The 27,063-nt window shown below is 36.9% G+C and overlaps 2 protein-coding genes across 4 annotated transcripts in view; both read left to right on the top strand.

Annotated features, from left to right (window-relative positions):
- Nucleotides 1-876: 876 nt before the first annotated feature.
- On the top strand, nt 877-13,166 carry LOC128671912 (inactive hydroxysteroid dehydrogenase-like protein 1). Its single transcript, XM_053748753.1, has 6 exons — nt 877-1,181; nt 9,467-9,589; nt 10,396-10,506; nt 11,286-11,506; nt 12,046-12,273; nt 12,917-13,166. The coding sequence occupies exons 1-6, from the start codon at nt 1,022-1,024 to the stop codon at nt 13,025-13,027; spliced, it is 954 nt and encodes a 317-aa protein (XP_053604728.1). The 5' UTR covers nt 877-1,021; the 3' UTR covers nt 13,028-13,166.
- A 587-nt stretch (nt 13,167-13,753) lies between these two features.
- The window catches only part of LOC128670384 (uncharacterized), a 33,011-nt gene continuing 19,701 nt past the window's right edge, over nt 13,754-27,063 (top strand). The window contains exons 1-19 of one of the 3 annotated variants that reach the window (XM_053746012.2): nt 13,754-13,996; nt 14,769-15,024; nt 15,562-15,678; nt 16,762-16,877; nt 17,283-17,425; nt 18,109-18,283; nt 19,262-19,426; nt 19,956-20,102; nt 20,400-20,627; nt 21,278-21,333; nt 21,798-21,930; nt 22,590-22,724; nt 23,140-23,269; nt 23,750-23,895; nt 24,203-24,339; nt 25,026-25,156; nt 25,464-25,599; nt 26,355-26,472; nt 26,625-26,741. In XM_053746012.2, coding sequence (XP_053601987.1) covers nt 13,877-13,996; nt 14,769-15,024; nt 15,562-15,678; nt 16,762-16,877; nt 17,283-17,425; nt 18,109-18,283; nt 19,262-19,426; nt 19,956-20,102; nt 20,400-20,627; nt 21,278-21,333; nt 21,798-21,930; nt 22,590-22,724; nt 23,140-23,269; nt 23,750-23,895; nt 24,203-24,339; nt 25,026-25,156; nt 25,464-25,599; nt 26,355-26,472; nt 26,625-26,741 — 2,706 coding nt within the window. In that variant the 5' untranslated portion in view covers nt 13,754-13,876. Of the gene's footprint in view, nt 13,997-14,768; nt 15,025-15,561; nt 15,679-16,761; nt 16,878-17,282; nt 17,426-18,108; nt 18,284-18,561; nt 18,617-19,261; nt 19,427-19,955; nt 20,103-20,399; nt 20,628-21,277; nt 21,334-21,797; nt 21,931-22,589; nt 22,725-23,139; nt 23,270-23,749; nt 23,896-24,202; nt 24,340-25,025; nt 25,157-25,463; nt 25,600-26,354; nt 26,473-26,624; nt 26,742-27,063 lie in introns of those variants that run through there. The other 2 variants (XM_053746021.1, XM_064436006.1) reach the window with 2 other exon arrangements.

The raw sequence follows: 27,063 nt of genomic DNA, 5'->3' as shown, positions 1-27,063 counted from the left end.
AGGGTTAAAGAAGAGTAAAATTTCATGGAATATTCATGCAATAGCTAGTTTAAAAATCAAATTTAATTAATATTATAGATACATTATTCTTATTTATCCTAGTCAATGGCGGATTAACACAATTTTCTTTCAACAAGGCATTCTTTGTGGACGGGTCATGTCATATTCCTCATTTGGACAGGTTACTTGATGAAAATTAACATTTAAAATTTGCCACTCCTAAAATCTGCTGCATTGCTATATGCTCAAGCCTATATACTGTAATGTATATAATGTAATGCCTATATACTAAAATAAATGGCGGTGGATTTACGAGTATGGAAGTCCATGTAATGTCAAAATGTATTAGGTAATATATATATTAGGTAACTAGCGTCTCGCCCCAGCTTCGCTCGGCTAAAACCATAATAAAAAAAAGCCTATGTCACTCCTGAAGGTTTCGCCTATCTCTGTGCCAAAGTTTTTTCATCAAAATTTATTCATTACAAACAAAAATAAAATATATTTCGTCTTTATAATATTAGTATGGATAATGTAAGCTATATAATCATTTAAATATCCTACTTAGTACCTAATACTTATGCAAAACTAATAATGTTTCAGTTTCAGATGAAACTTGGGAAAATATACTGAATAGATTTCCAAAAAAATTTGGTACATTAGTAAAATATGAATACATAAGTTGAAGTAATGTCAAATCTCGTAGTCAGGTTTCGATATTTCTGTTTCTCAAGTTAGGCACCAATTTTATTTAACAAAGTAATCGCTACATCGTCATTTATTTATCTTAAATCCACGTGGTAGTCTCATAAAGGGCACAATCAATTAGCACATCGCCCAGCTGGTTTCCAACGGACGATCAACCGGTAACTTGAACATAGTTCAGTGTATGTCGCTGCGTCATGACGCAAAGTCGCGCTTTCGCCTATCGCAGTTCTATAAATAACGCGCTAAAAACAACACCAAACTTTCTATTTTCGAAAATAGTTTACTTTTTAATTTATATTTGTTTAAACCAGCTATGTTTGTATTACTTTTATCGTCTGTAGGAGTGGTAGCTGTTTGCGCTGTAGTTATAGACTCCCTATGGAGTCCCTTGGAACAAATCACGTCATATCTATCCCCTTTTTTCCTGCCTTCGGAAGTGGAACCACTGACAAAGAAGTTTGGAGTCTGGGCTGGTAAGTGAATGAAATCGAATGAAAGCGTAGTTGTTGATTTCAATTTGAGGTTATAAATGCATTTATCAATCAATGTTAATGTTGGCGACCTGCGGCCCTGCACGGCCCAGCAGATTACGGTTGATGTGTTTACGCATAAGTACTTATCAACTTTGCCGAGTTAGTAACTAGATTTTAATCAATTTTTAAATTCAACTAGTGAATAAAATTTTCCATGAAAATTCAATGCGGACCAACGCCTAATCTACATAATTAATGTAAATTAACGGTTTGAAGTAAGAAGTAACGATTTGACTCTTATAAAACTGCATTTCTTTGTCATCCAATTAAAATAAATCTTTTTTAGGTAAGTAAGTAACTTTTATATATATTTAATTTATCTATGGTACCTAGGTACTATATTGCCGTAAACAAAAGTGAGTAGGTCTATTAATTAAGTATGCATGGGATGATTTGAATGTGTGCATTTTTAAATTTCCTAGAACTATTAATTAGCTCTATTTAGCATGCAAATATTTAATTGTGAATTTGTTTGAATAAGAAGGTACCTACCTACTCTTTGTCTAAAATTTAAAAGCAACTTTTTGAAAGGATTTAGTTGTTTAACTATATTTATTACAAGCTTTTATTTAGCTTGCAAAGTAACTATGTATGAATGTGTGTCTCTGTTGTCTTAGGTGGAATATTGCAACTCAAGTTTGAATCAGACATCTTCAACAGACACGTTTAATTTTGGTGACTGTGCATTATTACGATAAGCATGAGTAGATGGGTGCATCCAGGGACGTCTCCGAACATGGGAACTCCTCGGCGGTTTACTGCACCGGCATGATGTTTTTGTCATCTCTCTGACAAAAAAGAAGCTTGCGTCAAAAATGACATTTTTGTAAAAAACTTGTAATTATCCAAACATGACAAACAACTAATGACAAAGAACACATTCAAATCATTTTAAGACAAGTTTTCGTAGAAGCAGGCTGGCGTGACAAATAGGTAGCTACTAGGTACCATATGCAGATAGACCGGTATATATATATAACAACACAGCCAAATGTTCAAAATTTTAGGGTTTCCTTTATGCTGACGCCGGGCTTCGCGGCTTCACAACCCCGATCGCAATTAGGAACATGCAGAGATGAAAGAGGTGCATGCTTTTGAAAAAAAAAACTACTGCAAATAAGTCCTTCTAGGACCTAAATCACAGGAACACAGTGATAGCTCTCAGGAATTGCCAAACGATCACAATTTCGCATGCAAGTCACAGGTCAGCCTCTTGCGGCGAACACAATGAAGCCGTCACTGCGACGGCGCTTGCGCAATCTATATGTCCAACTGTACTCGTATGTCTGCTAATGTCTGAGCTACTAATGGTTTCTGCATATGGTAGTGAGAACTCCTACGATGAATTGAATTGCCTCATTGTCACTTTACTCTACCATCAACATTTCTATGACGAAATGATTTACTTTCATCAAACTGTGGTCCAAAAATGCAAATCTTACCGTAATATGTGGCAAGGTGCAATAAACATGAGCCTAAATGTCAATTGTACATACCTATTTGTATTGTTAAATAGTTTTTTTTTGTCAGAATCAAGAATCAAGGCGGAGGCACATTTGTTTTACAATTTGCAAACTTTTTATCTACGTTGTCTGTGCTTTCTCATATCGATTGCGGAATAAGACGAGAAAACTAGGTCTTATCTCTGTATTTCATCAATTACTAATTCAACAGATCGATTGTGCTTGAATTTTGCTGCGAGGTGTGTGGCGTAATGTTTGCTTGCATCGCTCGGTAAATATTGGCAGAATCTTATTTGGTATTGTCATTTGTTGTTATGTAACGCGAGACTGATGGAAATTTGAAGTGGTCTGTATGATAGAAAGGTCCCGGGATCGAATCCTACTCTTGCCATATGTGTTTGTTTACATGGCCATCACTTACTTTGGTTACAGGACAGGTACTGGTAGTATATATACATAAATGTATAGGTGGTACATACAATTTAAGGACCAACAGTTTTCCCTTTCAAGCATGCAATAATTACTAGCTGCGCCCCGGCATAATTACTAAGTAGTTTGAGTTTCAAAAAAATGTCATCAACAAAGGAATGTTTCTCTTATTGTGTCGGGTTGAGCGAACTCTTGCGCAAATCGCGTTATACTAAGTTCTCGAGTTATGTCATATCAATAAAGATTCCTCTACATAGTATTCGATTTGTGTCCGAACGAAATACCTACATACACTGGTTAATGTGTTTATAAACTACCTATAAGTAAAGGTGATATACGTAAGGTGACGTACCTTTATGTGAAGTTTGAAGTTAATACATATTAGTACTCTTAATAAGGGTAGTGCTGTTAGTAAGGAGGTATTCGTTACAGTAACTACTTTTCAGCAAACAAGGTTTTTTAGTACTTTTTAGGAGTGTTGATATCAAACTTCGCATAAAGCATCTACCCAAGGTACAGTCAACAGCACATCAACCTACCCAAATTAATTGTAAACCCGCTGTTATTACTGCGACATACATGTGTTTATGCAGGTTAACTTGAAGTGCTGTTGCCACCTTAGGATAAAAGATTTTTAAACAGAATTTTTTTCTTGTCTTCACCATCGATTATTAAGCGAAGCGGTGGATCGACAGCTCCCAGGTTCGTATCCTACTCGTGCCATATATATTTATGTACCAATCTGAATAGTTTTCATAGACCACCACTTGCTTCCGGTGAAGGAAAACATCGTGAGGGAACCTGCACACTGGTGGACAGTTACTATCTGCCACTAGATGGCGGTAAGTAGTCGCAAAAGTAATGTCAGGTGCGTTTAGGCGACTTGAATATAATCTGACACCAGTGTTAGCGATAACACACTCGATATGATGATAATGAATTAAAGAATGAGGTTCTTGTCGATGGAGTTTTTTTTCCATTCAACTCTGTTTCCTGCATGACCTTTGTCTTGTCTTATATTTCATGTAATAATGCCTTTATTAGCTTTTCTTTTCCTTTTTTAGCGTCAATTTTTCCTTCGATCATATATTTCATTCAGTCCTCGTGTCATGTGTGTTTTGTTGCTAAAACGGTGTACTATTGTTTGTTTTAGTTGCAAAAACATCGCCGAATCTTAATGATTTAAAGGTTTATTTTTAAGCGGGTTCAGGCTTCAGCACCGCAGCCGTGAATGCAACCGGCAACACACGAGCTTCACATAGGGTTGGCCATGTGATCCCTATATGTATGTCGTCGAAACCATAGTTAATATATTTGTGAATATTTTCATCTCCATTATTATTCTCGAACAAATATTTATTGTTACCGTAATGCCATAAATTATAGAGATTATACATGTATATCTAATACATTACATAATGATTTAATGAATAGATATTAACGCAAATTATGTAAACTCACGCCTATTATGCTATTTGTGATTGTTTCATATATTTACATGAAATTGTTTATTCAAATTGCTTCGTGGTTTGTTTTAATGACCATATTATATATATATTTATATATAATATGGCAGTATAGTCTATGGTATAAGTCTAGTATTAGTATGAAACGATATTGTTGAAACGGAGGAGACGTTTTTTTCATATTTTCATTGCAACAATAAACAACATCCTAATTTTATTTTATTGACTTGTGTGAATTATATTTAACGTTCTATTTTGCTTTCGGAGCAAAAAAGTGTATAAATAAAGTGGTTGTTCTATTATATACGTCAATAAAGACCAGTTTAATAAAACCACAATCATTGCCCTTGAAGCAAGAAAGAACCAGAATATTTCGCGAAAAAAAAACCCGGAATACGTTCTTTGTGAGCGTATTTGTGCATATGCAAAGGCGTAATTAGCGTAATTTTATTATTAAGGAAACATCTTAAAATATTTGCGATATGACTATATGATTTTAAAGTGATTTGTCCAATTAAAACCGTTAAGTCCCGCAACAGCGACAATAACAGAGATCAACAAAAAATAATAAAAAAACAACATTGTCAATCTGTTTATCAATAGTTTACAAATATTGTTTTTTTTGTGTCGAGGTCTGTCTGTCTAAAGCAAAATTAAATACGAGTACATCAATTTATAAGTATGGCAAATCACACAAATCTGATTTGGAAGAAAAGTTACTGAAACATTACGCCAAAATAGGTATACATTGTTACCACTCGATGTAGGTATATTTATGAACATAATTTATGAGATAAGTAAATTTTAAAGGTGATTTAACTGTCCACTAATCGGATCTTAATATATTACAAATATTTATTTATTAATAAAAAAAAAGATTCTTGAAAATAGTGCCTTATATATTCACGGCACGCAATCGTAGTCCTATTTAAAAAAAAATTTTTTTCAGTGATCGATTGGTTTTCGAACTGACTTATAATTTGGGTATTTAAATATGTACTAAAATACTTTTAGTATTTTAAACTAAAATACTTTTAGTATTTTAAACTAAAATACTTTTAGTATTTTAAACTAAATTACTTTTAGTATTTTAGTACAAATCGTGTAATGTCGTACGATATTTCAAATTATATCTTTATTGATCATCACATTTTAGCTGCATATTATCGTTAGGGTTGTGAAAAGTTTGATTAGATTTTATTACAGACAGACACACAGGTGCACAGAGCTTGGAATAGCAAGTCAAATAGAAATGACATGTGCCTCACCTCAGATCTTTGGAGTCCTATGTGTGTTATCGGACACCAAAATAACACACCTATAAAAATTCAATTTAAAATCAACATTATTTATTTAACTTAGGATGATTTCGTTACTGACGTGAAAAAATACTTATAAGTTTAAACTGAGCGGATAAATGTGCATTTTGTAATGCTACAATTTAAATGCCATAAAATAAGTATGACATTATTAATTGCTAGATGTTGCTTGCAGCTTCGCTCGCGGTAGCCTCTGTTTGACATCGAATCATCAACTATAGCTATACCAAATTTCATCAAAATCCTAGCGGTTTTACCGTGAAAGGTAGACATACTTTCGCATTTATGATATTAGTATGGAAGTATGAATGCCACTTCTACCTGGCTTGTATTCTTCACAATTTTAAGGTTATGATCTCTGTGAGAGTTAAGTTTCCATCATGATTGCACAGTCAGTTACAACGTGGTTACCACACAGGTCATGCGCTACAAAGTTGCCGTTAAGAGTTTATTATATGGGTTTGGTCTGTCTGTATATATATTTATAGATGGGAAGCATTTGGGTTTATTGGCAAATTACTTTGTTTTATGGTTATTGTAAACAATTTATTACAGACTTTTTATGTAGGTTATTGCTAAATGCGATCACAATGCTTCATCAGCACAAGCTTCGACCAAAAAATATTAACGTATTAAAAAAAGCCACAATAAGTTTCGTGTCAAAATATAAAAAAAAAAAATCTAGAATCACCCGTTTTGTACCGGGCACAAAAGGCACCAATTACGGTGGCAGAGTTTCTGAAATTGTCAATAAAATATATTAAATTCTAATAAAACATTTTCTTAACCTGTATGAGGCCAGATAACACACAAATTGACTCCTTTCTAATTATTATTATTAATTTATACAATTGTATTTATAAAAAACGTTACGTTACGTTACGTTGTTACGTTTTTTTATTTGGACCACTTTCGAATAACAATATCTGAGTTATACAGAGTTACACCTCTCATCTCTGCACTTGTAAAATCACAACAAATTTTGATTTGTTGTGATTTTACAACCTTGCTGCCTGCTTAGCGTCAACCCTCCTTGCTGTTGTTGCCTATCAGTTACCTAGGCTGTATTCCTTAGTCGCCTCGTCGGATCGGAACAGACGTAACAGTAATTTACCTGCAGATAAATTTACTTGCTGCCTACCAGACATGCTAGAGCCATCAAATCGGCAAAGACAAGACAAGAAACTGAAAGGAAATGCAAACTAAAAAAAAATGGTTGCCTGTAAAGTCGGTTTTACGGGCGAAGAATTTACGTGACAACGTCTTTTTACGCGCGCGGCAGACCGATCATAGTTGAGTGGGAGAGAGACGCAAGGCATTCGGCGGGCCTCTCTCTCGTTCGGTGACTCATCGTAACGTTACCGGACGTTACACTTTTTCATAAGTGACTCCCAGCCGCAACCTAATTTAAGACGTTGTCACGTCAAAATTACTTTCCTAAGAAACGTGGCCACACGCTACATTGTATACAGAGTTACTTTAGTAATCAGAGGATAACATTGTAATGTATGAAATGCTACACGAATTATTATAGTACCTATTTAAGTGGGCGTAAATTACAATATACCAATTTTTGAAAGTGAAGGGTGATCGGGAGATTTTTAGAAGGTCCTCATTACACGCACCACGGGTCCTTGGCTCCGTTCATGATCTAACCACGATCCAGACCGCAAGACCCTGCTGTTCTAGTCAATTATCATCCAAAATTGTGGCACCGGTTTTAGTAAACTTACTGGAGGTATACTATGAAACATAAAACACGTAGCACGTCGTTGCGTCCACGAGTTCGCTCCTTTTTTTACACGATGCGTGTACAATATGGGAAAACGAGACAGCATGTGGTCGTTAGTAACGTCCTACGTGTTTGTTTTGTTTCGTGGTATTTTGTATATATAGTTATATACCTTATACATTGGAAATATGAAAAACAGTGTGTTTTCCATCACTTCGACAGGAACTTTTTTTTAAAATTAGAATAAATGAATACGAAGAAGATCTAGCAAGTTTGTTTATGGATAATAATTATTAGCAATTTAAATTTTAGTTTGACACTAGTTGTGCCCGCAATTTCGTGTTTGAAATTAACTATAGTTTTAAGTAATTTTCTTTCATTTTTTTTTGTTGATATCGGTAATTTTCTATATTCTTCAAAAATATTTCATTATTATTAATTTACAATAGCCACATTTCTACGGAAAGTAATTTTTAGTTTTCAAACTTAGTTGCAAAGACCAGTTGCCTCTATCATCAGTAGTTTGTACCACGCATCAGTAGTTTGTAGCTTGTGAGAAATAACTATAAATATAAAGATTGACGAGAAAAAGTGCCTGTGAAGGTCTAATTTCTGAATAAATGATTTGAATTTGAATTTTGAATTTGAATTTATTATGTCTGGTAGGCAGCAAAGTGATTTGTCTGTAATGTTGCCACGAGGCGGATTCGCAAAGCAGTAGGTACTAGTTATTGAGAATCGCAACAATCTATCTCGCATTTTGATGCAATCTCAATCCAATTTTACTGCCGGAAAGGCGAAGCATAAGATACGTAAATTACGGGAGATTACAGTTTTGTCACGAAATCACTAATAAGGTACGGCATTTGTTGATTGCAAACGAAATTTATAGCCGAGGTTTACTACCTTCTGCTTGGGGTTCAACTCCCACAAGAATTTTTGTTAATAATATACAGCGTGACGTGGTATGATCAAACTCCATTACAAATAGACGTAGGTAACATTTAAACGAGCTTTTTTGACCCTGAATTTTAAGCTGAAATGTATCCTGGATATTCCAAATTATAATCTTCATTATCATCGTTATTTGTCGGTGAAGTTCCTTCCATCTCTTTCTATCCTCAGCCATTGTTTTGACCTCACTGTGCGATATCAATCTTGCTGTCTCCTTTAGTCCATATAAGCCCTTCTTGGCTTTCCTTTTCGCTTCTATTTTGCCTTCTATTATGTTTATAAATTCAAATTCAAATTCAAATTCAAAATTCTTTATTCAATTTAGGATGATATACATCACTTATTGACGTCAAAATTACTTAAACTAAGTCTACTGCCGGCTTCCAAAGCGCAGGTGAAGAAGAAGCGGCGCAACAAACTTCACCGCAGCCTTTTCTCCAAAGACGTCAATTAACAAATATAGGTCTTATACATATATTAAAAATTAGGAGGACGAATTTACATCATTATTAAAAATGTCAAAATTTGAATGAATAAATATAGTAATAAAGTTGAATTTCCAATAAAATAATTGAAAATTGTCACACAAAATATACATATATTTATAAAATAAAAAGCTAAATGTACAACACGTACGTAATAATATCATAAACCAATTACATATGTTATGAGGATACTGCCATGCTTGGGCCAAACATTATTGTCGTTCACATAATCGTCAGACTTGTAATATGCCTTTTTACAAAGTACTTCTTTTATATAATTTCTAAATTTTTTGTGTATGTATAAAATACACAAATTTCACCAGACTATGCTAAAGCAATCTAAATGGAAACTAAATTGAAAAATATGTGTTTTCCAGCGGTCACAGGCAGTACTGACGGCATCGGCAAGCAATACGCACTGGAGTTGGCTCGGCGAGGGTGCAGCGTGGTGCTCATCAGCAGGAACCCTGACAAGCTGAGCGCGGTGGCTGGTCAGATCGGTGGGTGAATAAACTGCTTGCAGCGTGTTGATCGGGACGGCATAGTTTGATGTGAACTTTTATGCCAGCTCCACACTGTCGTCGAACACATGCCGTTGCGAATGCGTGAATACTGCGTACATAGTATATACGTGTGATTTTATTTATCGCAATGACAAAGCAGCAACGTTTTTCGCGCGTTAGTCGTTTTTCGGTCCGGCTACCTTTCTTTTTTTCGGTTGTCGGTTTCGATTCACGAATCATAAGGCACATACTTACCTATGTTAGTGTAACTTCACCACAGGTTTCATATCCACTGACAACCCTGATGCGTAAAATGTTAAATGAAATGAAACTTAAGGAGCGTGTGATAGTGCATTTTATGGTTACATAAAGGAGACTGTGCACGATGTACCTAACTACTAATAAATATTGACACTTTATTACATTAATGTAATGTAAATGTTTGTTGTTGTCATTATGTTGACAGAACTTAACAGTGTGGATACTGCAAACCGTAAACATACTTAGAATGATATATGACAAGGTCAAAAATTGTAAAGAATATGTATGCTCTAAACAAAATAGATATAATTAAGAATTCGTCACCATAAAAGCAATAGTTAAGATAGGTGTCGAGCAAACATAGCTTTTTTCACGTTAGAGTATCATTTAGTTCGGAGCGTTTGGACGAGTCCGAAAATATGTGATTTTGTTTATGAACAATCGAATAGTCACCAAAATAAAAAAATTGTCATCTATCTAAGCAGTATAACTTCTTTAAAACAGTTGAAAAAAATGTGTGTGTATAATTTTTTTTATTGCAGAAAAAGAATACAATGTGAAGACGAAAATAATAGTGGCAGATTTTAGTAAAGGTGCTGAGGTGTACGCGAAGATTGAAGAGGAACTGAAAGACATACCCATAGGAATACTAGGTGAGCACTGGAACTCCTACACGCTGTTACCTCGATCGTATCTAAACGATCCACCGACCGACGACTGATCTGACCAATTGGCTGTTTTACCCGTGAAGTCGCACTTAGCCTAACTCCGCCGCGGGCTTTCATTAGTGTTTACTAAATTGTATCATACACTATCATATATTTAGAAATAAATACAGTACTGGTACAATGTTCATTTTGTAAATGTTTAAATGAAAAAAGAAAAGATTTTTTATTAAAAAAAAAAAAAATGTCGGACACTAATGAGCGTCACACGCCGCATTCAAACGCTCGTGAAATTCACCCTTAACGCGTTGAGCATTAATTTAGAAGTGGTTAGTGGAAAAGAAGGTGTTTATGATCCAGTCAATTCCTGTCTAATGAAGAGCAAACTCACTGTATTGTAATGATATGATAAAATTTAGATCTTCGAGAAAAATTCAGCAACGACAATCAAATCCATGCCTTTTAATAGCAGTGTTCATACCACAGAGCTCTCTATAATCTGTACTCATATCACGAGGTGGAATTAATCCTTTTTGTCTAACGCAATTGGAAAGAAGTATCGGAAAGCCAACATTGAGATGGGTAGATAACATCGTCAAGATCCTATGCGGTTTAGATTAGCACAAGATAGAAAAGTTTAGCTTAAATGATCAAAGGTTTATGCTTTGCAGTGGGCAGGCAAAAGGTCTGTTATGTTATGATGATGTCTTACGCAAGACAGACAATCATCTATCCATTATAGTATTTAAATATGTGTTAAATTCAAGTGAACAACGTCGGCATCAACTACGACTACCCGTGCACGGTCTGCGAGCTGTCCCCCAGCAAAGTGTGGGAGCTGATCAACGTGAACGTGGGCGCTGTGACGGTGCTGTCGCGCTGCGTGCTGCCCGGCATGGCGGCGCGCGGGCGAGGCGCTCTCGTCAACGTGTCCTCGGGCTCCGAGCTACAGCCGCTGCCCTTGATGACCATATACGCCGCCACCAAGGTAACTACTTCAAGAAGAAATGCACCGATATTAGGTATAAATCTATATACGCTGCCACCAAGGTTACCTTCTATACCTCAAGAAGAAATTAAACGAAACTACATATTTTACAACTGACTTGGCTCCAACTAAGCAAAGTCTAGGTATTAAGATATAGTTCCAAGGGGGCGTTAATGTTTTTTTGTTGCTAAATCTAACAACTGGTTGTGTGGTGATCGTGCTTAAAAAACAATGATGAAATTAGGCACATGTTAACAAAAACACACACGATAAAATAGAACTTTACATACAAAATGTATTTATTTTTCTCCACAATCTTACACTTGTAATCTTAAAATTATAGAGTAAAATAAATTCGTAAATATAGACACAGAAATAGAAATAAAGATTAAAAACAATTAAAAATTTAAGTCGAAAGATTGTAAAGGACTGTTGCCTGAACTGAGCTATGGTCTGTATGTCAAACACATTAGACACATGGTGTATGCTAACCTTAGATGATAATGCAGTAATCGATAAATTTGCACATTCCCCTTCAGGCCTATATCCGCAGCTTCACACTCGCCCTCCGCGAGGAGTACGCGCCTAAAGGCATCTACGTTCAGCATCTCAGCCCCATGTTTGTGTCCACGAAGATCAACGCGTTCTCACAGAAGCTTCTAGAAGGGAGCTTGTTGGTACCTGACGCGGAGACATACTCGCGACACGCCGTGGAGACGCTTGGCAGGGTGCACAACACTACTGGCTTTTGGCTGCATGGAATTCAGGTAGTTATCTACTTTATGTAGGTACAGACAATCTCTCTCTCCCTTATCTTCGCGTGCTTCGGTATCTTTCGGGGCTGTGACGCCCTCGTAAAGGATAACATGACATGAAAGCGGAAACTCGGGGAGACGAAAGAAAATTTTCTCTTGAAATGAGTTTCTTTCGGCATTTCTTTTCGTTCTTAAATGTTAGTAAGTAGTTTGTAGCTTATGTAAATATTACTGACGTAAAAAAGTGGCCGTTTATTATTCACTAAATGTATACATGATTTGATTTTTATTTTGAAAATAACAACTTACCAACTAAAAATGTTTTTGTGCGTAACTTTTTAAATGAACAAAATGTGGAATGTTTATCATAATGTAGATATATACTGAATTCTTATATACTAAATTCTGACACAATAATGTCGATTACTCAGATCAAATTACAATAATTTTAATTGTCTTCACAGTTTTACCTCAAAACTATAGATAAAATGATTAGCGTTAATTGTGAAGTAGCAGATACCCATGGTCCCCCTGGTATAAATGGAAGGTATTACAGACCAGAAGTTATAATTTACAGAGGTATCTATATAATACAAAAACAACATAAATTTATCATTAGACATAATTCAATTATAAACTTTTCCTTTCTTTACAGTACTTCTTCATTAAAATAGCTCCAGAATGGATAAGAATAAAGATTGGGATGGCGATGAACAAGAGGTTCAGACACGAGTATCTACAGAACCACAAAGTCAAGGTCAATTGACCGAACCAATACTCATAGATAAATAAATATAAGTTGTATTGATGGAGTTTGCGAAGATACGGTGATATTATAGGATAGCACAATTTTATTTTTAAATGAAATAGTAATTAATAAAATAATATACAGTTTAAGAACTAAATACGGTGTTTTATATTTTAATCATATAGCGGTGGTGGCGTAGTGGTTAAGACCTCCCTTCTGTAATCGAAAGGTCCCAGTTTCGAATTCTACGCGTGCCACATGAGTTTGTATACTAAATCTGACTCAATGTATAGTAGTTTTCATAAACTTTCATTTGCTCCCAGATGAAGAAAAACATCGTGAGGAAACAAAGAAAAAAAAATAAAAAAAACGCAACGGTAATCATAATTTGTATTGATTCGATTTGTGCACTTAAAAACTTCTAATTGGGTATTCCTGCGTGTTCAATCAATTTGAGGGTACACGAGGTACACAAAGCCGAGTAGTGATTAATCAAGCTCTAATATTAATCATGAAATTAGTAGGTACTCCTGCGAAGTATTTACTAAATTCATGATATTAATACAATTGTTCCTATGTATTGAGCCTTTTTTATACACGTTGACATCTAATACCAAACCTCTGTCTGATAACAACTATATTTGTGCTGGCGATCAGAATTAAAGATTTTTGAAAAGTAACTTTCTAGTCGAAATATTAAACAGTAGCGACCCCCTCACATTTGTTCATCTGTTGACATGGATAATTTTGACATTAGTCGTGATTTTTCTAATTCAGCCATCATGAAGCAATTTAAGCTGAAATTTATTTAATTTTTAAAGTTTAAAATAAGTTTTGATAATTATATAAGTATTGTTAAAGTGAATCATGAGAAGATTCAGTTCTATAACCAAGGACGATGATGAATTTAAAGATCTTAGAAGACCAAGCGCGATCAGCTCTTATCACAAAGATCTGGAGCTCCAGTTATACCAATATCAGGATGAGGTGTGTATTCAGCTCATTTCTTAGTGGAAAGTATAATGAGTATTCCATACATATTATAAAATAAAGCCTTCGACCCCATCCGTCTGTCTGCCTGTTTCAATCTACTGCACGCATTTGCACTGCGATTATCACCAATAGATAGAAAACTCGTCCTTAGCTGAGTTACATATGGTACAGCCGAAATTACTGAGCGTAGAAAATCTCTGGACTCCGCTATGATTTCACGGCCTGCCAGACGTCAACCCTCTTAGGGATTGCCTTTGTAGCCTATCGGCTGTCAAGGTTCTCATTCTTAGTCGCGTACGACATCCACGGGCGTGTATGGTAAGGTTCTATTCCAAGGCCAAACATACCAACCTCAATACCTGACAAACGTTTGAGTACCTATCTGACTTAAATTAAAGTATTATAAACATCTATCTGACTTTTTGTTGGCATTATTTCATCTAAATTCTCAGTCTATGACACTGAACAACTTTTAGTAACAAAATCAAAATACCTGACCTAAATAAAATGTATGAATCAAATCAACTGATTTTTCTTTCTTTTCATCATGCCGGACTGCTACACTGGAGGTCCCGGGTTCGAATCCAGGTCAGGTTTTGCCAAGATTGTACCCAGTCCAACAGTATTTTTGGGAGTCTGACTTTTACGGAAGAAACTGGGCAAATACACGGCGTAAACCGCCGTATATAATAATTTATAATTTATAATGAAAGTCAATCTGTATACTGCACCCTAGCCTAGTCTAATACTGATTTGATTTTAATAGTTGGAATATCCTCCCTGGTATTGTAAGGAGCGTCTGATACACTACTTCCACATAGCTCCCGAGGATCCTGTGTGGAACACGATCGTCTGCGTCATAGCGTTGGCGGCCATTATCTGGGTCGTGATAGAGGAGGAACATTACTACATCTATCTGGCCGACATATCGTACAACGTGATCTATGGGCTGCACGTTCTCGGTATCATGTACAATACCTTCATCACGATCGAGAATATTGATATTGACATGTGGACTATGCGTTAGTGCCTTTTTTACTTCCCTAAAAGCGTATTTGTTTGTTTTTCAACTTGTGCACGGTGGTAAAAATTGGGAATTTGGGTGGTTAAGGGTGATACAAGTATGTGGTATTTGAACGACGTGGACGTATTGATTTTATAGGCGGGATTATACGTCTTAACTAGTGGACTAATGTTTATTTTTGTTCCAAGAGTATCGCCTTCTGGATCTAATCCTTGATCCTACTGCTAAGCGAGAGGTTCTCAAAATGACGGTTCAAACTATCCTAACTAGTATTATATATGCGAAAATAATATTGTTTTTGTTTGTTACATCTTCCCGCTCTATCTACTCCACTAATCTTCTTGAAATTTTCCATGCATGTAGTTTGAAGTATGGAGAAGAACATGGGTACCTTTCATCACGGACAAATAACAGATCCCGTGGAAAATCTACGCGAGCGATGTCGCAGCAACAGCTAGTAATTGATAATAGTTTTACGACAAAAATAAATACGTTGACTGTCACAGCTATTTAAACTTTTGTTTTCTTATTTCAGTCCGTTTCGCCATAGATTTTGGCACTTTCTTCCACTACGTGCTGATAATTCAGAATCAGAAGATACTTAAGTCTGTATGTTATTACTTACGGCTGAATAGACCCTTTAGTTATCTGTGTAAGTTTCCCCCTTTTTAAACCCTGACGACAGGGGGTATTTGGGTGGTTCTCAGAGCGTTTGGACCTCTGCAGCCACGCTGTCATTAAGGTCCGTCAATTTTCTTGAGGAAGGAATCATTTTCGAAATCAATCATTCATAAAATTCACATTACCACAGTACAGATTAATTATTCTAAAGTCTGATAGTAAAACAACTAATTCTTGTCTTTCTTAAAATTTGAAACAGCGGTCGAAACTCTTAAGAACCCCACCATTTCTGAGTTATGTAATACTCAGTCTGTCGTTTCCCATTATTTATTATTTATTCCCAGTATGCAGTCCTTAGGCGAACGTTACCCCAAAACCAGAAATGTCTCCAGAAAAGTATGGAAACCATCCAGGGAACCGCGCATCAATAATTGTATTGAGATAGTACAGTCGGTCACGTATGTCCAACAATTTTGATTTTGCCTGTGTGTCGAAAGACAGAATCATCTTTCTGCCTTACGGGGTAGACAGTGCCAAGAGTTATTATTATTATTATTTGTATCTCCTTTTGGGATTCACGGCACATAGTCCGGTCCTTTGAGAGGCTTGCGTGGGGATATGGATCCAACACGTAGAGGCCCTTTGGAGAATTTTGATGTTGTGTAAGTCTCCCGCCGAGACCCGCTTCCGGATATACTAATGAAATGATATGCCCATGAGCAGGTCTCGGCGGGAGTGTGAACTATTGCAGAATTGTGAATAGAAGTATTGGTCTATAGAATGAAATTTGGATGGACTGAAGACGGGCTATTGTAAAAGGTTCGGACACCTGGCATAATGCTTGCTTACTGATTATTAAGGGGCAGGTGGTGACTCGCTTCTCACTTATTATTATTATAGGTGGAAGTGAAATTAAATATTGACCGGATGGTAGCTCGTCGTTTATGAGAAGAATCTCTATTATAGTACTATATATTCAATTAAAGGAAAACCTTTGATTGACTTTTACAATCCCCGCGGGAGGAGAAGCTTCAGCTGTATAGCTTCTTAATTCTAATTGTAGTTTTCAGAGACCACCACTTCTGGTGATTTCTTTATTACACCAATGTTTCAGGGGAACTGAACGGTTACAATCTGAATGGCAGCGTTCTCGGCACGTCTCTGAAGTACATTTACATGTCTGCGGTGCTGCGGGTCACCTGGGCATGCGTGTGGCTGCAGCTGGACGACGTATGGGTTTTTCTTATTTTCTCGTGTGGTTGCATTGACGTCCTTTTTACCACAAAACTTGACATTTTGAATATTAATCTGTAATTTTACGAGCTTCATGACATTGGACGTCATGATGAAGCCTTTATGAGAATTTGAACAATTATAGGCTTTTTATCCCGCCTAGTACGACAACCACTACAGAATTTGGAGTGGTTCCATTCAAAGTTTGTTTGTCATGTGGGGAAATTGTTAGTCAATTTGATAGCAATATTATTACTTTCATCATCAAAAACGTTGTTCCTGTCTGTGGAGCAGCCTCTGCCCGCCTGCCGTCGATTTTACCTCCTTGTGTGACACGATTCTTGCCTTATCTTCCGTGAATGCCCCATATATAATATCTTACGACAATAATTCTTTCCTTAGCTTGAAATAAACTACTCACATTACGAAAACCGAGCCTTGAAGACCGTGGTGTCCAATCAGAAACTGTCATCGAACAACCATACGGTCGCCGCCATGTTCATGTCTGCCCTTTATATCGTCAACAAAATGTTTATGCCAATAGGGTACGTCGCCATTTTATATTCCATAGTGGAATGTTCGTTGAAGATAACACACATCTTCAACGAACTTCCTACTGTAGTAGCTGTGATGGTCCTATGATTGAAATGGCCGTCTGTCAACCGGAAGGTTCCAGATTAAAATCTTACTCGTGCCACGTGAGTTTGTATACCATACTGACTCTTAATAGTTCTAGGTGACAACCACTTACCGTCGAAGGAAAACATCGTGAAGACAATCTGTAAGAGAATGTGTGTACAGTTAAGAAATATAGATGAGGGAAAAAGAATATGTTGTTGTGAGACAATCACACGGGCGACGCCGCGGGTAAAAGTTAAGTCAGTAGTTGCTTTTGTACATTTCGTCCACATGTAAGGTTTCTGGAGCCTCTGACATAAAAATGATTAAGTAGACGATGTTTCCTGTCTTATCCTTGCGTGTTCCCGGATTTATTATCGGCTGTAAAGCGAACCGAAAGTCCAAGGTAAAAAATAAAACTTGCAACAATTTTGAAGACTCAAGTATTTCATTTTATAACTGGCGTGACACCCCTGGAAAAACTCATGTTTCCTATCAGCTATCAAGGGTTTCATCATTTATCCCATGGGAGTAACGAGAGTGGTCCTGCTTACACGGGAACTATACACCACTAAAAACAAGATGCTAAATGGAATTTCATGATCATTAGGGCATCAGTTCCGCCAGCCAACGACGTGGAGCGGATTATCAGTCTGTTGGTAATGATCAGCGGCTGCCTGCTGGTGACAGGCGCGGCAGTCGCGTCGCTCTCACTGGTCATCAGTATTTACATGCGGCCCGAGGAGGCTTTCAGAGCGAGATACAGACTAATTATAAAGGAAATGGTGAGTAATTCGATTTATTTATGTGACTTGGTGAGATAAGTGGAAGAAAATGACAGGTCTTTTTTTTGACTTCGCTCGGTCTACAAGTCAACTTGGGGCAAAAATACATGTTTGTATGTATGTTTGTAACGCGATAACTTTCGAACCGATGGTCTGATTTTGATGAAATTTAAAAGGTATGTACGATCTGTCAATACAATTTTCAAGTTCTTTCTTCTTGAAATCTTTTTGAAATATTCACAATTTTGTAAAAAAAATATTTTGTTCACGAGGTGTTAGTTCGCGGCGAACAACTAGTATATTACAAGTATACAGACAGCGGCACACCTGATGGTAAGTAAGACACCTTCATCCTATAGATGTCTGCAACACGAGCGGTGTCACAGCGCGTTACCTATGAAACTTCTCCTATTTCCGCGCTTTATGGCCTGGGATCTTTTGCCACAGAATGAATTTACTGGGTTCTGTAGCACCCTTCAAACCGGAAAACAAGTAGTCTTTGCCAAGTAGTGGGATATGAATCTGAGGCTGGACAAAAATCATTCATACATCCAAGCATTCAAAAGTTTTCGACGATTTCGAAAGGTGAGGCGAGGAAGCAAACCCGTATCTTTTTGCTCTTTGCTCTTTCATGCAAATTACGGTAGGTATAGTCGAAAATAATTGCATTATCTTGCAGTCTGTCTATAAATATACTGGAAATATTGTATAAGTAATCCATACGTCCATAATCAATAGGTACTAATATTAAAAAGATAAAAGATCTGTATTTTCTTTTTGTTATTGATAAACATAAACTACTGAGCAGATTTTCATGAAATTATCACAGAGATAGACGAAGCCTTTAAGAGTAACATGGGCTACTTTTTTATTATTATCTGAGCGAAGCCGGGGTGTGCTGCTAGTCTGATAAAGAGTAGAAAATTTCCCTCTTGTTGAGTGTAGATGTTATTTAATGTCATGTATTGCGCTGCGCAGAGCGAGACAAACGTGCCAGCGAGTCTTCGTCAGAAAGTGGAGTCGTTCTACAAGATGTACTGGCACAAGCAACGGGCTGTCTCCGACACAGTGTTGTTGACGAGGTTCCCCCCTACGTTACCCACCCTCATCTACACGGATATCTACTTCGAAGCCACTCAGAAAGTTAGTTTTTTACAAATCTAGTGCCGCGCCGTGCCATAGATGTTTCGCCGAGAATTTCTCTGTTATCGGAAATTTATTGTGTAGAAGTTTTTCTGAATTTACAAATTACTAGATGTTGCCCGGGGTTTCGCTCCCGTGGGAATTTTGGAATAAAATATAGCCTATAGAAATCTTGGATAATGTACTAATGGTGAAACAATTTTTGAAATCGGTTTGGAACTTCCGAGAACGTGAGTGAACGTTACCGTTCGTTCTTCATCGACATAACTATGTAACAACCTCAAACTTGTGAATTACAACAATAAATCAATTTGGATCGCTGCTGGTTAACGGTTTAGCAACAGCTATTCAAGAAGCTTAGATTCCATAGACCATAAATATCACAAATATTAGCGGACAAACCTTGGGGTATATAATATGTAATGCATCGAGGGGAACTTATATTTCAACAATAAAATATATAAGTAATTATAATTATAGATAGTTATAAATTATGATAAAAAGTTATGTCAAAAAAAAAATGTGACAGACCCGCATTCTCCGCGATCTGAACTTCGCGTTCCTGTCGGAGCTGGCGAAGATGATGAGCACTGTGAACTACATCCCCGGCGACGCCATCATCAATAGAAACTCCACCAAGTCTTCCATCATATTCATCACATACGGGGATGTTGAGGTATGACCCTTTTTCTGGCGGGAACCAGACAAGATTAAGGTGCCTAAGGTGTATATAAAATGTATAAATGTATTCACATAATGAAACACGACAATCAAATGTCACTTGAATTTATCAATTTTATTTATTGTAACATTTAGTATTTTTTAGTTCTGTATTAAAGTATAATTGAAACAATTTTTGACTCCAACATTTGTGACGTCATTTGTGCTCACTGCCACAAGCCCAATATCTGTTTTTGATTTTGAGACACGGAAAAATGTATCTGATTTTATTTGACATCACAACTATTCTCAGATGCTAACAGCAGAGGATGATAACACACCCATCCTGCGCATGACACGGGGCACGGTGCTATCGCCCTGCGCAGGAGGGGTCGTCGCCGCCTGCGCCAGGTCACACGTCATGATCCGGGCAGCCTCCTTCTGCACAGCCCATGTCCTCGACGTGGATAAACTGTGGAGGGTGGCGCTGAAGTATGGCAAGAATAACAGCCAAAATGAAGTTATGATCGAAGCGTTTAATGTTAGTAATGCACTAGTGGGCCTCTACGATGCTTCTCTTAATATTACAATATTACAAATATAATTAATGCAATAACTGTGTAGTTCTTGGCATTTTATTTTATTTAAAATACATAGATGTAAGTTTGATATATGATATACAAATAAAATTAAATAAATATAAGGTTCCAACAGTTTACACAGGTTTTTCAGACATGCAATAATTGCGTTATGTAACACGTCAGTGGTGGTAAATCTTGGTACAAAAGTCATCTGAATGGGCTTTTATCTCATCTATTTCTGCCAGCAAATAGCTGTGTTTGATTTGGTGTGTACCAGTTTGAAAGGTGAGAGAGGTAGACCATTTTTATCATCAGGTGGGCCGCACGCCTGTTTGCCTGCTTGGTAGTATAAAAAATATTTAATATCTCCTCTTATATTTATCGTCTAATGACAAAGAAATACTACATACTGCTATGGCTACAATCTGGTCTCACGTTATGTAAAACCCAAAGCGACTCAAACATAAAACGGTAGTATTTCTTAGGGTGCATTTACACCAAGCGAGCGACTGCTCATTCTATCCCCACCGTGGTTGGCCAATCAATGGCTGGCCGTAGACCATGACTAGGTATAGCTGTGAAATTTAATTTTAGTAATTGTTGATTTCAGCTACACTTAGAAAATGTAAAAAAACATTACCAAATGAAGTTCTTGGATGAAGCCAAGTAAGTGATGAGTATCAATATCAAGGTGATCTTAATTCTATTTTGGTTATTTATAAGCAAAAACTGGTACATATAATGTAGGAACATGTGATTATTATGAGAAAAACATTGTCGATATCCAGCTGGTGTGGTGAAAATGGTTTTTTATTTTCTAATTAATTAATTGTACATGTTTGATTCGAAAACACGTGGAAGATGCGATTTACATACCCTATAACCCTGGGAAAATATTATAGGAATTAATCCATTCTCCCAGACAGAAATAAAATTTTAATAAAAAATTTAATGTGTTTGGGTCGGCGTTCGGCAGTAGTGGTCATTCCAAAATACTATTTAGCAGTTTGTCACCTAAGGAAAAATATCTGGCCATGATGATGTAATATCTGAATTTCATTTGTAAATGAAAGACTTTGACGTCGAACAATTTAAATTAGATTATAAAAGAAATCCTATTTTTGCATCAGGTACAAGAGCAGCATTCTGAACTTTAAGAACAATTTGCGCAGACTGAAGCAAGTGACGGACAACGACGGCAAGCTCATTCTGAAGGATCCTGAGCTTTTCCTCGAGATAGCTAAGAGCTACATCATGAGAAACGTAGGCTATTTTCTCTGTCTCACATATGAGAAACGCTCATAAGCGTTTCCCCAGTTCCTACCTCACCCGTTAAACGTTTCACTTAACAAGGTCTACGTCATCCCTAGATGTCAGACCCTTGGTTAGTAAATCATCCTTGGCAATATAAAGCCAGTTGGGTTTGCTCCGTCTGCCAGTTCCTGCTGGGATCGGCAGAACTAGACACGAATGTGCGGCATCGTGTACTTAGTCCAATGTAATATCTACTCTTTCGTTAGCCGAGTGTTTTGTTATATTCATAGGTTCACGAGTAGCTGAGTGTCGTTCATTTATTGCCTCATCAAAATCGGATAGTTATATATTTTGAAGATTACTCTGGATAGACAGACAGATAGGCAAATAAATGTTATTTCATTACACTAATATTAATGCTCCAAATTAACTATGGAACTGAAAATTAACTTCCAGCAGTGTTCTCTAATAGTTTCGACATTAGAGATTTCTAGAAAAGATTCGTACCCGTATCGGGTTTCTGGTGTCCATGGGCTGCGGTGTTTACTTACCATCACACGACCTGCATGCTCGTTTGCCCACTATAGTATAAAAAAAAACTCGACGAGGATTTCTAAATAATATTGTGTAGATAAATAACTAGTTCTCTCCCTTGGCTTGTTCCACAGCGCACAGATTCGACGACGGACGAGTCCGATGCGATCTGTCTCAAGTCCACGTTCCCTTGCATCCTACAGCCAGACTCCTCGCTGCAAGTGGCCTGGCAGATCGTAGCCTCATGCTGCACGGTCGCTGCGGCAGTGGTAACAATAATGTTTTTACTGGAAATCATTTTTAAGCCTGTGCTGTCGTGATCTTGTTGTATTAAACACGTTTGTGTTTATCTCCAAATTGATTGTTTATTTACTACTAGCTGATACCCGCGACTTCGTTCGCATTATTAGAGAGATTAAAAAAAATATATTCTAAGTAGGTATATTAGGGGTATTTCCTTCGGGCACCAAGTTATGATATGATAAATCTATACTATTATTATAAAGAGATAAGCGTTTGTGAGTTTGTATGTTTGAGGTGGGTAATCTTCGAAATTACCGAACCGATTTCAAAAATTCTTTCACTATTGGAAAGGTACATTATCCAAGATTGCTATAGGCTATATTTTATCTCAAAATTACATTGTCAACTTATGAATAAGAGGAAAAATTTATGCTATGACAGGTGATCCCGTACAATGTGGTGTTTAAGTCGACACCTTCCACGGAGTACGACTTCTTCCGGACTGTTGTAGACACCATCAATATCATGGACGTGATTGTCCATCTGTCTACTGGAGCTCATGTTGAAGAAGGTGCAGTTATCAGTCTCAATTTAGAAGACTTAACAATAAAAATGTAGCACATTAGTAACGTCCACATGCTCTCTCTCTCGTCTCTTTTTTACATATCGTGTAAGCATTGTCTAAAAAAGAGAGAATGCATGGACGCAATGACGTGCTGCGTGTTATAAGTTTCACGGTAGCCGCACAGATGGCATGATAGGGACCAACACTGTTCAAATGAGTTTCTTTCGGCATTTCTTCTCAGCAGTGGTCGTTCCGAAATGCCAGTAGTTTGTAGCTTGTGAGAAATAACTATAAATATTGACGAGAAAAAGTGCCTGTGAAGGTCTAATTTCTGAATAAATGATTTGAATTTGAATTTTGAATTTGAATTTGATACGCGTTAAAGCACGGCCCCATTGCTCAGATGTGCATTGTTGTTTTGACTAGTTTAAAAAATCAAACAAGAATACAAATCTTTTCTCTTTATAACATTAGTATGGATTACAGGTGTGCCGATCAACTTCATGCAGACGTCCTCCCAACAAATGCGTAGTATGTGGTTCTTCCTGGACGTGGCGGCCATCTTGCCAATCTTCTATTTCGTCGGAGACGGCCTTTTTGACGGCGTCAACAAGCTATTGAAACTTCCCAAGGTAAACCTGACATTATTTTTTTTTTATTAAAAATATCCATAGTTCTAATCCAAGAGGGGTTACCAGATAACCTGTTCGATCGAACATCATTCTGGAATGAGTTTTATTACATTTAAATGTTATAAAAGAAAATGGCTAAACGTGACTAATGGTAGACTAATAAAATAATAAATCAATATAGTATACCTGCTCGGCCAACAATATTTTCCCGATAAACCACTATCAAAACAATCTATTAGTTGGGTTTTGCCCGGACTTATTGGGAAGAACATATATATTTTTTTAACCCTTCATCTTCCACTGGAAGGTGTTCCGCAACCTGAAGTCACTCGAGGATATGTTCGTGAACGCCAGCACCAAGATGCGACTTATTTCCTTCACCATCTTGACGCTGATCGCCTGCTACCTCATCGCTACTCTACAGCAGGGTTTCATGTGCTTCCAGTGAGCTCTCTTTGTTTCCCACTTTCTATCATGACGTGGTATACTATTATGGAGTATAATTATGATTAATTTGAAAAGCCCGTGTGAGCTATCATTGTTTTCTCACATTATTTAAGATATTATGGACCAGATGATAATTGGGCGCTCTTGTAAATGCCCACGCAAGTTGATTAATGCCCAAAATAGCAAGAGCAATTATGTTTCTTGGTAGGCCTTATGACTTATTACTAGGTAGTAATTATATTATTCTTCTATAGTAGAAGAAAAAGTAGTATATATATTACCTACGCGATTTGTACTTACTTTCATCTACACATAGGTTTCTCTCACAATGAAAAATCAACGATTCCACAAACGCATCTCTCTCTTAGCTAAGCATTTACCAGTGCTTTCTCAGCAGCAAAGCGTCGGAGTCAATGGTCCGCTATCCTATATTTTTCCACTTTGATCTTCAGCATCTTTAGTCGTCCGTCCGTCGTCTGTCCGTCTGTCACCGAATGATGATGTTGCCGCTACAACAACAAATATTTAAGAATATAATAAAACAAATAAAAAGGGGTAAATCGTAAGTGGTCACAATACAACAAAAACAGCAAGTTTTTATAGATGATACGGAACCTTTCGAACTCGAGTCCGTGTCGCACTTGATCTTGGTTTTAGTTTAACATGATTATGATTATTTTTAGATTCGGCCACTGTTTGGTAACGAACTTCACTCACTCTCCTTATTGGGAGGAGAAACCGTTGGATGACGAAAATGTGTTGTCAAGGATTATATTTGGACTATACTGGGCTATATTAATGATGACGTTCACCAGTGAGTATTTTATACCATTTTCGACGCACTCGAATATGCGTAGTGCGACGACTTTGGTATAATATTTGGTACGTCTCATCATCGAGTCGTTTCGCAGTGAGACGCAGCTAACCAATCACATTGCAGTGCAAAACCCTTTGCCGCGTCTGTCTGTATGAACGGGATAAAATATAATAACTACCAAACGGATTTTTGTACGGTTTTCACCAATGGATAGTGTGATTCCTTAGGATGGTGTATATTTTAATGTGTCATATCCTATTCTATCCTATCCTAAATAATAATCAAGTTAAATCTCAATATGCAGCGCACATGGAGGTGTTTGGATTAGACCATTGGGACAACGTGATCTATACCGTTATACTCCTGGAGATTTGTATTGTGCTGCACATCTTTATCGAGGCTGTTTACTCCGCCACCATCATGGTCACCACCTTTCTCAGGTAACTAGTCAGTTTTCTCAGTCCTGATGTAAACTAGGAGCATTTTACCTTTGTCTTCCATAGCGTAGACTAGTAGTAGTAGTAAATTTGACTGCCATTTGATAGCAAATTTTTTTGCGGTGGTTCTTAGACATGTTGATCCAAATTGGTCCAGCCGTTCAAAAGTTGTAGCGAAATGAATATTAAAAATCGGGCTTTTTAAATTAGTCTAACAAATAAACTAACAATTGAATGTGCAGGTTTCGTCACAATGTTTTCCTTCACTGGAAGCAATCCATGGCTTACGAAAACTAAAATTAGGCAGGGTGTGGTAGGAATAGGATCTGGGGCATTTAGACAATGTATATAATAGTTATCTGGACCCGAAAAACAGCACGATTTGGTGTGAAAAAATCGGTTTCTGGATGTTTCCATGTCAAGTGGATAAATTTATAGGGGCTAGTAAAAGTATCAAGACCAAAGCCCTTTCGGCAACCACTGCGATATTCGATTTTTAGTTTATAGTCACATTAAGACGTAAATTTTTGTACTTTCAAAATTTGGCCGCTGTGTGTCTCAGTTTGTGTTCCGTCCTCTTCATAATTAGGAGTTATTTATTTGCTTTTGTGAGGTTCATTACATGGTCGTAGCACAACAGTTTGTGATGGGTTGAACAATAGATTTTTCCCAATCACAATAATAGTTGTCGCTTCTACTTCATCGCCTCCAAAACAATTGCTTTGGAGGCGATGAAGTAGAATGACATATTTTTTCAGAGATGACTACGATGCCACCATTACTAATGTGAAGAACTTTATGATAAGGAATGACGTAGATCCACAGATGAGGAAGCGGTTCATCACTTACTTGGAGCTCTGTTGGTACACAGACAAGGTATCTAAGTGTATTTTTTTGGAGTAGAAAATGAGAGAAAGAAAGAAAATATATATTACGTGGATATCGGATGGAGAGAAATATACAAACACTCACGGGAGAATGAGATGGGTTTTTTTTTTGGAATATATTTAATTTGTTTTTATGCGCAGGCTTACTCCATGACCAATAAGAAGAAGTCCATATTCCATGATCTTCCTCCGCACGTGTATCAAGAGATAGTTTCCAGAAAACGCAGCAAATTTATACTTAATATACCCTTTATGAAGGTTGGTAGTCCCACTCTGATCTTTTTGATCGAGTGTTTTTACAAAAGTTCATTAATGTCGTCAGGAGGCTTGACTTTTACGAATGTCACCGTCTATTGGAAGTAGTGTCTTAATTGTCTACCAGTGTTTTACTTCACAGGTAGCTTATATAGGTAGGTAGTATTTCAACTTACTCGAGAAGACTTGCGTAAAAATATATTAGAATATGATGCGAAAAAGTGCCGGTGATGGTCTAATTTCTGAACTTTACCGGGATCATTCTCAAATTTAAATTCTTATTCAACTTAGGATGCTATACTTAAATCAATGACATCAATAATTT

The sequence above is a fragment of the Plodia interpunctella genome, chromosome 1, assembly GCF_027563975.2.
Source record: "Plodia interpunctella isolate USDA-ARS_2022_Savannah chromosome 1, ilPloInte3.2, whole genome shotgun sequence".
NCBI lineage: Eukaryota > Metazoa > Arthropoda > Insecta > Lepidoptera > Pyralidae > Plodia > Plodia interpunctella.
Note: the sequence above shows the minus strand (reverse complement) of the source record. Positions and strands in the feature narration are given on the sequence as shown.

Coding starts and splice junctions, on each gene's coding strand:
- LOC128671912 (XM_053748753.1), top strand. CDS start 1,022: ATGTTTGTATTACTTTTATCGTCTGTAGGAGTGGTAGCTGTTTGCGCT. Junction 11,507..12,045: donor CCATATACGCCGCCACCAAG/GTAACTACTTCA, acceptor ATTCCCCTTCAG/GCCTATATCCGCAGCTTCAC. Junction 12,274..12,916: donor TTTGGCTGCATGGAATTCAG/GTAGTTATCTAC, acceptor CTTTCTTTACAG/TACTTCTTCATTAAAATAGC.